General features: G+C 34.3%; 1 protein-coding gene across 1 annotated transcript in view; it reads left to right on the top strand.

Moving 5' to 3' along the window:
- The first annotated feature begins 4,567 nt into the window (after window positions 1-4,567).
- The window catches only part of ZNF385D (zinc finger protein 385D), a 417,840-nt gene continuing 408,862 nt past the window's right edge, over window positions 4,568-13,545 (top strand). Inside the window, exon 1 of the mRNA XM_058657086.1 lies at window positions 4,568-4,781. Within this exon, the coding sequence (XP_058513069.1) occupies window positions 4,763-4,781 (19 nt within the window). The 5' untranslated portion in view covers window positions 4,568-4,762. The remainder of the gene's footprint in view (window positions 4,782-13,545) is intronic.

Genomic DNA, 13,545 nt, shown 5'->3' with positions numbered 1-13,545 from the left:
AGACACGTTTAGAAACGGATATTGCTTTCTATGTATACACACCATAGTGTAAGCATACAACATTCTTGTAGGAATTCAAAACTTAGAGGGATAACGTTATTTGGATTGATATTTAAGAATTCTCTTACTGTTATTGAATATACATATTTTATTGAATTATTGTTAAGGATAATAATTGGCTTTGTACTTATATTTGAAGTTAACCCATGAGCTCCAATGTTACCTGGCAGTCTCATGATTTCAAGGTTAATTACTTAATAAGAAAGGTATAGGATTTTCTTTATTGGATGTCTCAAAAATGGAGATCTTTACTTTTGTTTTGTAATTCTAAAACCCGACCTCTTGAAAGGTGGAAAGAAATGCATTTAAAGATTTCATTTTTGTGTTCCATGTTGACATTTTGGACTTAGTTTTTGTACCCCATAAAAGTCCCATCACCTTGTAAAAACCATGAGTGTGTTGAGACAGATAAATTTAGTTTCAAGTTGTGATGTGATAAAAACTGTAATTGAAATACAACGCATTAACCTTGATTTGTCTAAGGTAATCTTCTGTAATATCATTATCTGTCATAAAAGCAAGATATAATTAAAATGACCTTATTTTTAAAGTTCCAAAGTGATAGTTAAGCTAGCAAACTGTATAAAACAATTACTGACTTTTAACAAAGAATGTATGATACCATATGACAAATCTTCTAGGTTGCCTGCTGCTCTGTGGCTCCTTCCCTGTCTGACAGCAATGTTAGTAAATTTACGTAGAAGTCAGTAGCTGTACACACACACACACACACAGGTATAATGCATATATTTATAAACTCTTACATGTAAATATATTTATACATAAAGCTGAATATTATACAGATAAATATGTGCAAGATATTTAAAAAGTTACAATAACGCTACTTTTGTGCCTAATGTTATGGGCATTTTCAAATACTGTTGTTTTAATTTTAAATTCATACTGCACTCTAGTGGAGAAGGAGATCAATGCAAAATTGTTTTATATTGGCATTTTAAATGTTAGGCATGAATTATTTATAATTTTAATAGTGAAATTTAAGAGATATTATATCGTACATATTCTGTCAAACATGAAAATGTGATGTAGTTAATATTTAAATACATAGACTGATATTTTACTCTGGCAGAACTACATTATTGTACTAAATTAGTCTTTAAAAAAGGAATTTTGCTGTTTCAGTAGTTTATTGAATTTTTTGCAGAGTATTTGGAATGTAGGTGTAAAATTAATGCACAGATATCATATACATACCTCATGTGTATCCTGATATAAGGAAATGTTGAATTAAATATTCTCATCAATTTTATTCACCAAGAAGAGAAAAGAGTGGACAATTGTCTTCATAAATGTCAGGAATAAGGATGAGATTTTAAAAAATAACATAGCATTTTAGTTCTGGTCTGAATTTTATGAGACAACTTAAGTGCCGCATAAACACCTTCTACATGTGGCGTTGGAATCATTAAAACCATCATTTGCTTCACTTAATTTTTTCCATTTTATCAGAGTTGCTTCAACTTAAATATAAATGCATTATAAAATCAGTTGTGATGCTATCGATATAAATATTTCCAGTTTGTAGGATCAAACTCCAACAACTGGTACAGTATAAATTCTGTTGGTAAAATCTTACTGGTGGTGACATTTCAACTTCTGTAAAAACCATGCACTAAATGAATCAACTACAAGAACTTGTTGCATTGTGGGGAAATACTTTTTTCAATTTTTTTCCTCAAATTCTCAAATACATTTCTATAAACAGTTTATGAAAGATGAGTTCTCCAACGTGTGACATTTTGTAATTATTCCTATGAGTGTGAAAGATTAAATCAATCTCCATGCCCAGAAAATTAAAATGTGCATACAAGCAAAGACTTAATTCCTCTAATAATCTCCCAACTACAAGCCTAGTCTCTTAACCTGTTCCAGAAAGCAGTCTAGAACAACATCACTGTATGGAAAATGCAGGGAAGGCAGGTGCAGAAAACATGGACATACTAGTAAAATATTCTGAGTTGCTTAAAGCTTGTGTATAATGGTTGACTTTTTTCTCAATGGAAATCAAATTAGCAAAATTTACTTCCCAGAACTGAAACATTGCACCTGTAGAATACTGATAGGGAAATTGCTTGGAAGTCCCCTTTGTGTTATCTTTTTTTCCCCAAGGTTTCTAATGTTTTATGATGTTACCTGCCATAGATTTTGAAGTCTGTTTTCACTGCAAGGGTCTGAGTTACAGTTAACATATCTTCCTCTTTTCTTTCTATTGCGCTCAGTAGAGAATTTAATTGTTGGCATGATGTGGTCATAGGGTTTTTACGTTTATGAAAAGGGCACCCCTCCCATGAAGCAAATATATTGCATGGCCTTGTAAGAAAACTTCATTTCCAATATTTCACCCTCTTCAATTGCTGGCAGATATTTTCATTTTATGGGTCGAAGTAGAAATGTGGATCAGCTTTCTTCTAAATAGATTTGTTTGTTTACAAAGCTGAGGCATCTATTGTGAGAGTTTATCTAGTCTGAGTCTCAACAGTTATTATTTCTGGAGCTACAAGACCCTGTTTTTCTTGTTTCTTTCAAATAGATTGATTTAGTTTTCATAGCAAGTATGATAAACTCTTATGATATAAAATTGTGAAAATGGTAAGCTGGAGAAAAAAAAGCCAACTCTAACCCCACCATTCAGCATCTAATACTTCTAGCATTTTTCTTTTGTGTTTTACTTACTTGTAAACTCATTATATGTATATTTACATATGATAGCTTTATATATGGTCTATACAGAAGAATTTCCCATGTTGTAAAATTTTCTTAATTTGCTTTTAATGACCATACTATATAGTAATTAGTCTTTCTCCCTACCTAATGGTATTTTAGATAAAACACTTCCAAAAAATGAACTCTAAGAAAAACAAAACCTGAAATATGCTAAATATTAACATGGAATAAGTACTTTATATATATAAAAAATAAGGCTTGGGGACAGTGTGGTGGTTTAGCAAGCTAATCCTTTGCTTGCAACTGATAGTCTCCATACGAGTGCTTGCTTATGTCCTGGCTGCTCTTTTAATCTAGCTCTCTGCTATGGCTTGGGAAAGCAGCAGAGGATGAACCCAGTCCTTGGGTTTCTGAACCCATGTGGGGGGCCAGGAGGAAGCTTCTACCTCCTGGCTTGGGATCACCTCAACTCCAGCTGTTGCAACCATTTGAAGTGAGCCAGCATGTGGAAGATCTCTCTCTCTGTTTCTGTCTGTAAAATCTACCTTTCGAATAAAAACAAATACATCTGTTAAAAAATAATGATAATAAATGTTTCTGTTGTTCCTTTAAAATTATATAGTAATTTTATGTCTTACATCGTTAATTCTAAATATGACTATTTTAATTGCATATTTATTAATCCACAAGACCTCATGAATTATGTGTTTAAAAATTTTGCCTTCAACATCCTGTGCTAGATTAAAGTATTGGGTGTGTCGCATGAGTTTACAACACAAAGTTCCTTTGTAATTATTTTAGCAAAATTATTTTTTGGTATCTGTTATCACATTTGTTTGATGCGATTGTCCCTACTCTTTCCATTATCATTTTATGTAATGACAAGGACTGTCTTTGTCATGCCGGTCCATTTTTCAACAGGATGTAGGAGGATACTGCCACATACAGCCAGTGAATAAATACACATTAAAATAATGACCACTCTCCTCTGCCAGTGTTTGTTGGAGATAGTAAAATAGCTCCTTGAAGAATTTTGAAACTTAGAATCATAACTGAAATATTGAATTCTCCAGAGTTCTATGTAGTGGAAACATAGAAAAATTTATAGAACTGTATTATCCTCAGTGACTTGAAAACAAATAATAATTATGTGTTGCAGTGGTACTACCATCTTAAAATCAGAGATCCTGAAATTGTTATTATTTTGTCTTTGTGTCTAAAAAGCCTCTATCCAAAAAATAATGTTTTCCTATATAATATTTGGATAGGTGACCCCCTTTTTATTTTTTCTTCATGTAGTGAGGCTATTTGTATATTCGTTCCTTTTTAGGTTCGATTATAAAACTGGAGTGTTGAAAATTTGAACTTTTTAGAAAATGTCCATCCGTATGAAAGTCTTCACTGGTTAAGAGTATAGAACTAATCTTATTTAATTGAATCAAAAATATATATGCTAGAGAACATGATAATTTGGGCACTGGAGATTTTGAAATAATGAAGATTGAGTGTTTATCCCACAAAGCATGTGACTGTAGACAAGTTATTTAATCACTCTAAAAGTTAGTATCTCCAAAATCGTAGTACGAAACATCTGTCCAGTATTTAGCACAGTATTAGCTGTAGGAAAAAAAGTAATATGCTTGCCGTAGGAGGTGTGAACTTTAGACAGTGGGACAGCAGCCTATCAATTTGGGAGGAACTGGAACTGCTGAATTCTTATAGGCAGAGAACAATTAGTGTTTGCCACTCAACATCATGAGTATGAAGGAATTTAGAAATCTTGAGCTGCTTGTTCATGAATTTCTTTACACCCGTAGATTTCTCATGTGCACAAGATGGGGAGAGTGAGGCTGAGTTAATAGCTGATGACTTTGAAGAAAAACCGGAAAGAGAAAAGAAGCATACCAACTTCACCCTGTGCAATGTGTGTAACATTCAGTTGAATTCAGCCGCCCAAGCCCAAATCCACTATAACGGCAAATCACATCAGAAGAGACTGAAGCAGCTGAGTAACGGGATGCTGAAACACGACAATGGTAAGGTTTCCTGAATATATACAGTCCATTTTACATGATCAACTTGAGTTATTTGTGTACACACAGATATTTTTTAAACCAGGAAAAAAAAATGTTATAGAAAAGCGTCATCAGTATGCTTCATTGAAGTGAATGGATTCTCACTAAGAAATAAGGAAATGTAGTTTTATGTACTTACCTTGTAGGATTGCGACCTCCCACACATTGAATGAAACTTAAAAAGTTGATGTTGTCATGCCTTGATGTTTTTCTCTACTGCATTTAAATATAAAGATGGCCCACAGTCTGTATAAAACAGTAATTTGTGGGGTTTTGTTTTAAAGGTGGGAGAGATTTGATTGATAAGATTGCAGTTGATTTGGAAAATCTTTATCTTTTTCAAGTAAGATTTAATCAGTACTTGATCTATAAGTTCAAGTATATTTGCAGTGAAAATTCATGGTTTAATCAATTTAGATACTTCGAAAAATATATGTTGAATGCATGTGTATGTGGATTTTAAAAATTGCACGAAATATTTTTGGAAACAGGTAGGGCATTATGAAAAAGCGTGGAGAGATGGGCAGTGATAGGTAACGCGGGAGAGCTGAACCACAACAGGTGTTTCATGCTTGATAAATCAGTTTACCTAAATTGTACTGACATTTTCAAATGAGGCTAATTTTTAATATTTTTTTAAAAAATATAACATCATGAACGTTTTAAATATGCCTCCAGCATACCAAGGAAAAGAAAAATGTAAGTACCCTTTTTAAGATTAGAAATTGTTCTATCTTGCATTTTTGTTTCATTTGGTTTTTAACAGGAATGACATGGCATGTTTTAATGAAAACGGTTCTGTATTTGTGCTTTGTGGATTCGCATTTGGTTGATTATACAGGTTAGTCGTCAGAGATGTAAAACAATTGTGATTATGGCGCAGAGGTATGAAAGCTGTGGACATAAATGGGACTAGCAAAGCAAGTGTATTTATGACTTAACTTCACAAACTCCGCTTTGAGCTTCTTAGGAAAAGTCTAATACTTGTAATAGCTTCTAGGTGAAATTGTGAAAGAAGTGCATGCTTGAACTCTCAAGTTGTATTTTTTTCTTTCTAAGATGTTGTTGGGAGTGATTGTGTGATATTTAGTGTGTTACTGTAAGTACTTTGATGGTGAAAACCTCTATTTGAAACACAATAGATGATGTTATGGAATGAAGCTAGAAGACAAGGTCAGCCTGGTATAAAAAAATCCAAATCAGAGTTAGCCCTGGGAGAAAGTTGGAATAGTCAAAGATTTTTCAAATCACAATACATACCAAGAATGAGGTGCCTCAGACTGCGTATTTTAAAGTAATCATACTGATAAAAAAGTAATCATACTGATGAACATATTATTACACCAAAAGCTTCATGTACAATCTCATACTCAGTTTTTCCTTATGGCAACCTAAGCTCTATTGTGAGTCCTTTCTCCATAGGTGTTGAAATTGAGAATGGCTTCAATTGAGTAATATATTTAAGGTCACAGCTCTATTGAATGCTCCAATTGGCAATCAAAACTGGGTCTTATTCACTTAAAAACTCGTACTTTTAGAGTGCGCTGTCTTCCAAAATGACTATTTTGTAGCAACCATGCTTCTTTTTGTTCAAAGAAGGAATTCATCTGAGGAGAGCACAAAGAGTAAAAATTATATTGGATTTCCAAAAATATTTTAATCAATACACACTAAAAAAATATTTGTTACACTCTATTTTTATTAAGATCATTTTTTCCAAGGCTTTCTAAGTATCAGCATGTCTCTAACAGCAACCAGAATTAATGCTGGTGCTTGATTCAGTAAGAGGAAGATGGCATGGAACAAAAGGAAAAAAGGCAGAAAGGACAGGGTCAGTGTCAGTTTTTTAAGATTAATGGGGGAATTCAGGAAGATTTTGGAGTCAGCTGTCTCAATTGTGCCATCTCAGAAGATGTGTGAAATTTGGTCTCCTTTTGACTTTTGCCTATTGTCAAAAATATTTGATCAGATGAATGTGGTGTAAGTGCAGAAATGACAGAGATGGTGATTCTTACTACAACACACAAAAATCTATAATAATTATCTTAGTGTAGTTAATTTTAATTTCTTGAGACCCTGGTTGGTGGCATTGAGTTGATATTGAAGAAACTGGTGCCAAGAATTTATTAGTGCTAAAATGGTAACGAGGTTTAATGTCAGAATTTCCTCAAAAGGCTGAAACTACAGTACATTCTGGAAACTAAGGCAGAAATTATGAAGTCAAGATAAAATCCATCTCCCAAATATTAAGGAAGAAAGGCTCTTTATTACCCATACTAGACCACAGAATTAGTAAAACAAGATGTATCCATTCCAAATCCTAATATTTGGTAGCATAATGTGGTTGTATGCAGCGAAGTCTTGTCAGTGGATGTATGTAGTTGGGAATGCATATAGTCCTTTTTACCTTGACTTAAATGTTGTGTTTTTCTTCGCTCCCAACTCCCTTCTCACCACCCCCTATAAATACTGTTTTGCGGCTGATCAGCCATTAGTGTTTTTCTGTAGGGAGCTGACATTTTCCCACACTGATCAGACAAGGACTTTGATCTAAAGCAAACTCTTGTCTTTGTAATCTAGACTACTTTATCTAGCATTTTGACTTCACAGCAAAATTGAGTGGAAAGTATGGAAATTTCCCATATAAGCACGTCTATTGCTATCAACAACCTGTACTGCCAGGGACATTTGTTCTCATCACTGATTAAATTACATTGATATATATATACACACACACACACACACACACACACACACATATATATATATATATATATATATATATTTCTTTTTTTTTTCATCACTGCAGTCTACAGTTTTCATTATAGCTCAATCCTGATACTGTACAGGGCATAGTTTTGATAAATCCGTAAGGACATGTATCTACTGTTACAATGTCATTCAGAAAAGTTTCAGTGCTCTAAAAATCCTGTTCCCTGAACATTCACTCCTCCTTCCCCTTAACCCTGGCAGCCACTTATTAGTTTGCTGTCCTCGTAGTTCTGCCTTTTCCGGAATATCTTTGTATTCATGCAATAGGTAGTCTTTTCAGTGTAGCAGCTTTCATAGAGCAATGTGCAGGCAAGTTTCCTTCATGTCTTTTCTTAATGGCATGGCTCACTTATTTGTGTAAAACACTTACCCTGCTTTAAAATAAAAATTATCCTTACCTGTTGCTTCCGTAAGACTGACACATTAGGGCTGACAGTCATTTTAGACTGCTTTTGTTTTGTCTAGGGAAAGAAGATGGTGAGTTAAGAACTACACACCAGAGATGTACCACTTTGAGATAAACTTAGTCTTGAGGGAAAGACCGTAATGTATTTCATGCCTTAAAAAGAATTCCTTTGTGGGCATCTTGTGGTTGATAAGCTTGCCTCCTTTCCTCCCATGAAGAAGTACGCATTTTATTTTATCTGCACACGTGACGGGGAGCCTTCACCTTTAAATGAGGATGAGACTAGCTGTACCTATACTGTCAGTCTCATAAGTGAGCTAGTACTTCACACTGATATAAAAACATCTTTTTGTGTAAGCTGTTTCTATTCACTATAAAACATGTCTTTTCAGACTCCATGTCAATAAGAAAGGAGCTCATTTTTGTGTGTGTTACAGCTATTAATGGTCATTGTTTTATTTAAATGGTGATTGAACAAAATGGTAGCTCAGACAAATAATGAATCCTATAGACAAAGTCAACATCATCAAGTCTTTAGAGAAAAAATATGAAATTCATGTTATACTTTCTAAGCATGCACACTTGTGAAAAATGATTGCTGTGATTTTTTATCTTCAAAATATTGTCTTTTGTTTTCAAAATAATTGAAATGATTGTATCAATGAAGAGTTTAATCACAGCAATTTTTACTTATTTGTTTTTAAGGATGCAAATAAAATTAAAATAGACATGGTGTTTAGTTGCAGTGTACACTCAAGATTGTATAAATCAAAATTATTTTAGTTCTAAGTGATGATAGAAAAATGTGTAATTATGTGCTTCAAAACACACTGGAAAGAACAAGAATGAATAGGAGGGCTGCAGCAGATCTAAAATATGGCTTCTGAATTTCTGAGGACAACATAACATTTCACATATCACTTCTGTTGATGTTTTAAACTTGCTCCTGAAAACATTTATGATGTGTTCAAGTTAACTAAGAGTCTGTGGTTCTCTGAAGTCAGACTCCCATTCAGTTTTCCCTTTTTCTGAAATGAAGTTGCAAATGACATGTTCTCCACCCACAATGCATGCTGCTCCGAGCCCCCCAGGCTGCACCTGCGCTGCTGGGGACATTGGCTGCTCAAAGGAGCTGATGGTTCTGTCTGGTCTACTCTGGGGTATTTTGCCTTTTCTGACTTGTCAGTGCCAGGGGACAAAATGTCAGCCTTGTGCCTTTAAAGAGAGTAGTTCTCATAAGGCACTCCAGGCTGTTTTTGCCAACACCCCTGTGGACATTCCATCCTTGTTCAACTTTACCTTCCATCCAGTTCTGCTTTTTCCATATCTCACAAGTTTAAGTGTTTAGTCTCTACTTACCCTCAAAATCGCCATCTCATAGTCCTCTTTCAGGAAATTCATCTAAGATCTCACCAGTACTTTTAATGTTTAGTATGTGATATGCACATGTTTAATTTTACAAATGCAACAAAATTTAATGCTTTCCTCCACAATTATTTTCCATTTTATGGTTTTAAGGTTTTCTATAAAAAATGTAAAGATAATTAAATGGAGTTAGTTTCAGTTGCCCCAAGTGTGTTATCTATTGTTGAAGATGAGAAGAGATAAAGAGATGTCATAAGGGAATCCTCTAATTGAGAATTGATTAAATATGAAGTGTTTTTTCATATCCCAGAGTCTATGATTTATCTTCTCATAAAACTATACCAAGATGATGTCGGTGCATAGGTTTCTTTGGAAAAGGTCTTTGATTTTATATTTTTGATGTAGTTGAGTTTTGCTAATAATTATTTTTCTTATGGTAAACATAAAATGGGTCCCACCTAGGATGCACTTACAAATATACAAAAACATATTGAAAATCAACAAAAAGTTTTTCAAAGGAATTGCTGATAAACTTTTTTTAAACCTGTGTGCAGATAAGTATGAATGAGCTAAATATTATATGGATATCATTTTAGAAGTATTCACTCTGATTTCTGTGTCTATCTTTTATGATACATGCTTTAAAATTAACATAGGTAATTGAGGTGGAATTGGGATTCCTAGCTAAAGATTGAAATGTTATAGTCACATTCTTTCATCTTGTTTACTAATTTGACGGTGTATCATAAAACAGGAAAGCACTGTACTTAAATATAACATGAAGCATTAAGGTATAGCAAGCTTTACATGCAAGCAAAGATTGATTGGACTAAAATGGTACCTTGATCCTAAAAGCATTTTTGAACTACATATTACAAATGGTGTACCTTGTAAACTTAAAACCTCTATGACCTACTAACCCATTCTCATATACCCACCCTGACTGAACACTTGTTAATGCTTGCTGAAAGATTAATAAGATAGCTTATTGTAGCAGATTTATGTTGTTCACACTATCTTTGTCATATTTGAGTTATTTTATCAAGCCCAGTTTTCTGTTTTTGTTAGCCTGAAATTGCTGTCAAATAATTCAGTTTTATCTAACTGTTTTTGGAAATCTTTTGCTATTCATTGATTTTAGTTCATAAATCTGGAATGTTGTTTCTCTTATTTATACTCTTATCATTAACTCTTAAAAATCTAACAGAAAAGCTAGGTAGGATTTTATTTCCTGGTTCTTTCTGGTCTATTTTTTTTTTCTTTCATTGCTTATCCTAGATAGCTAACATACCAGTAGATTTTCAATTTATGAGATACACTTTTGAAACAGGGAGGGTAATGAAAGCAAAGTCGCTTCATGGAATTGTGTAGCCTTGATTTTGTGTATAAACTCATCAATTATATGTAAGTTTTTCTTTCACCTTTCAATCTACAAGCACTAACTGTGGTTTTATAGAATGCCAATAGGTAAATTGGAACTTGCCTGTTGTATTCACAACAACCTCCTTTGGGATAATATTTGTTAGAAATGATAACTGCTTTCTTTATTTGTATTTCTTAACTATGTTCATATTTCCATACAATATATTGCAGTTACAATAAGTAATATTGCTTTTCTTGTATTTCTCTCTTACTGTATTTAGGATGGTCTGCTCAATAAGGCATTTTGTCCTTGTTTGGGTAAGATAAATTTCTTTCTCCCATTGAAGGATAAAACTATAGGAGAAAGTGACACATGGTGTTCATGTTGCTAGTAGGATTGTGTCTTTGGTTACCATTTTTTTTCCTAAGAAGAAAACGTGATTATCATTATTACAGGGGTGAAAGTGACAGGCACTTGCTTCTTGTTTCACGTGTCTTAATATAAATGCCATTGAACAATAGTATCTCATCTTTGTTCCTAAGGGACACCTTTCACTGGCATCAGTTCAAGTTACTGTTTGTTATGCCAGCATCCTGTATCGAAGTGCCTGTTACAGTCTGTTGGGTCTCTCCCAAGCGGCTGCAACCACCGGGGCTGGAGCAAACTCAACCCAGCAAGAGGCATCCCATTCCGTCTACCAGTTGGGTGGCAGGAGTTTGCGTAGTTGGGCCATTCTTTGCTGCCTTCCAAGACGCACTTGCAAGGAACTTGGACAGAAAGCTGATTAGCAGAGACTTAAACTAGCAAGTAGATGTGGAACGTGGGCGTCCTGTGTGGAAGCCTAACCAAGTGTGCCGTAATGTCACGCATGTATTTATTTGTTTGACTTTCACTAAGTGATGGAGCAAGGGAGGTAGCTGTGATTCTTGATTTTATACTTTCTGCTTATGAGCACGATGTTTAGCGTTTGGAGGCAAACCCTGTTTAAACAGGCTTGCAGTTCATGTATTTCCACACCAGGTGTAGCAGTCCTCCTCTTGGATTCTTCACAGTAAGCCACATCTGGCACTTGCATGCACCTATGCCTTTTTATTTGTGTTTAAGTATTAATTTTAGATCATCCAAGGAGAGATCAGAGTGCTTTTCAAAGGTAGCATGGCAGACATAGGCGTGTCTTCTCTTTTTGCTTTCCAAACCGGGGTGATGTGATAGCGTATTCGAGAGTATCTACAATGCCAGAGCAGCTCTGCAGACGTGGGGAGAATAAAATAGTGAGGAATTTCTAGATTAAATGAGGCGAAACACGGAATCTAAAGACAGATAAGCAACCCCATTTATATGGGCAATAAGGGACCTATAACAAAGGCTTTCAACAAAATGTCAGTAGTATTTCTAATATTAATCTCATTTAGACTTAGGAGTGGTACCCATGGTTTTGATGAAGTTTTAAATGAGAAGGTGTTATTTTACATTTCCAGCTCTTCTTTCTGTATCGAAGTCCAGGTGGGCTGAGTACCAGGTCATCCTGGGGCTCCATCTTTCCCTTAAATGCTCGCAGGATGGTTTACAGTTGTTTATGAGATAAACTTTCCTGTGAGGTGCAGTGTTCAATTAGATAGTGACTACAGGAACCAGTCTCCTTCTTGATTTCTCTTTCTGTAAATCTGCCTTTCAAATAGGATTAAATACATATTTTCTAAAAGGGTAATAAACATTAATCAAGTTCTTATGTAGAGGGATAATAAAATCTTTGCTGAAAGGAGAAGTGATCACTTTGTGTGACTCCGAAAGGGCAGTCTGACCTGTACTACATTTGTACACACCTCCTAAAATGTGAAGGTGCAGCCTCTTCGTGGGCAAAATTTGACTTGTTATTTGCATCTTGAAATAATTCAAATTCTTTCTGGGAACATTCTTTTTTTATGAACATGGAGACGTCTTTATTTTTATTTCTTACAGATTTTTTTTTTTTATTTTTATGGGATATACAAATTTACTGAGAGGAGAGGCAGGGAGAGATATCTTCCTTCCACTGGTTCACTCCCTAAATGGTCACAGTGACTGCAGGGAGCTGTTCCGAAGCCTGTAGTTAGTAGCTTCTTCTGAGTTTTCCGTGCGAGTGCAGGGACCCAACAACTTGAGCCACCCTCTGCTGTTTCTCCAGGCCAAATACAGAGAGCTGCATCGCAAGAGGAGTGGTCATTACACGAACCAGTGTCCATATGTCGTGCCAGTACTAGTAGGAGGAGGATTAACCTACTCAGCCACAGAACATGGAAACATTTTTATTGCCAGCTATCACTTTGTAATTTTGGATATTTAAGCTTGGCATGTAGAAGTTTATTTCTCTTAGTCTATTTTACTAAAACATTGCCTTAATAATCAGTATAATAAAATAAAGAAAGCTTATCCTAACTCCTTCAAAATTTTCTAGAACTCTTGTCAAGAGTACTTTAGGGCACTAATTTAGTTATTACTAGTTTGTCAGTGTAAATGGTAGTTTTCTGTCAGTAACAACATTTTTACAATCTTATATTCATGCATCCAAGAAAGGAAATAATAAAAATTGTATTACACGAAAATGAACTTAATTTATCTTTGTGAGGAATCCTAAGAGCAAGATTATAGCATGTCAAACAGTAATAATTTATAGTTAATAGAAAATATGGATTTCTAATAAAACCATATTCATTTTTTGAAGAAATTTTGATTGAAATAGGTCTATTAAAGTCTATTTGTAATAGACTTTAATGTTATCTCATTATACTTTTTATTGTTACATGATGCTGCATGATTCAAATATTTGGTTGATGATATCA

This window comes from Ochotona princeps, chromosome 30 (assembly GCF_030435755.1).
Source record: "Ochotona princeps isolate mOchPri1 chromosome 30, mOchPri1.hap1, whole genome shotgun sequence".
In the NCBI taxonomy this organism is placed as follows: Eukaryota; Metazoa; Chordata; class Mammalia; order Lagomorpha; family Ochotonidae; genus Ochotona; species Ochotona princeps.
This window is presented reverse-complemented; position numbering and strand designations above follow the sequence as displayed.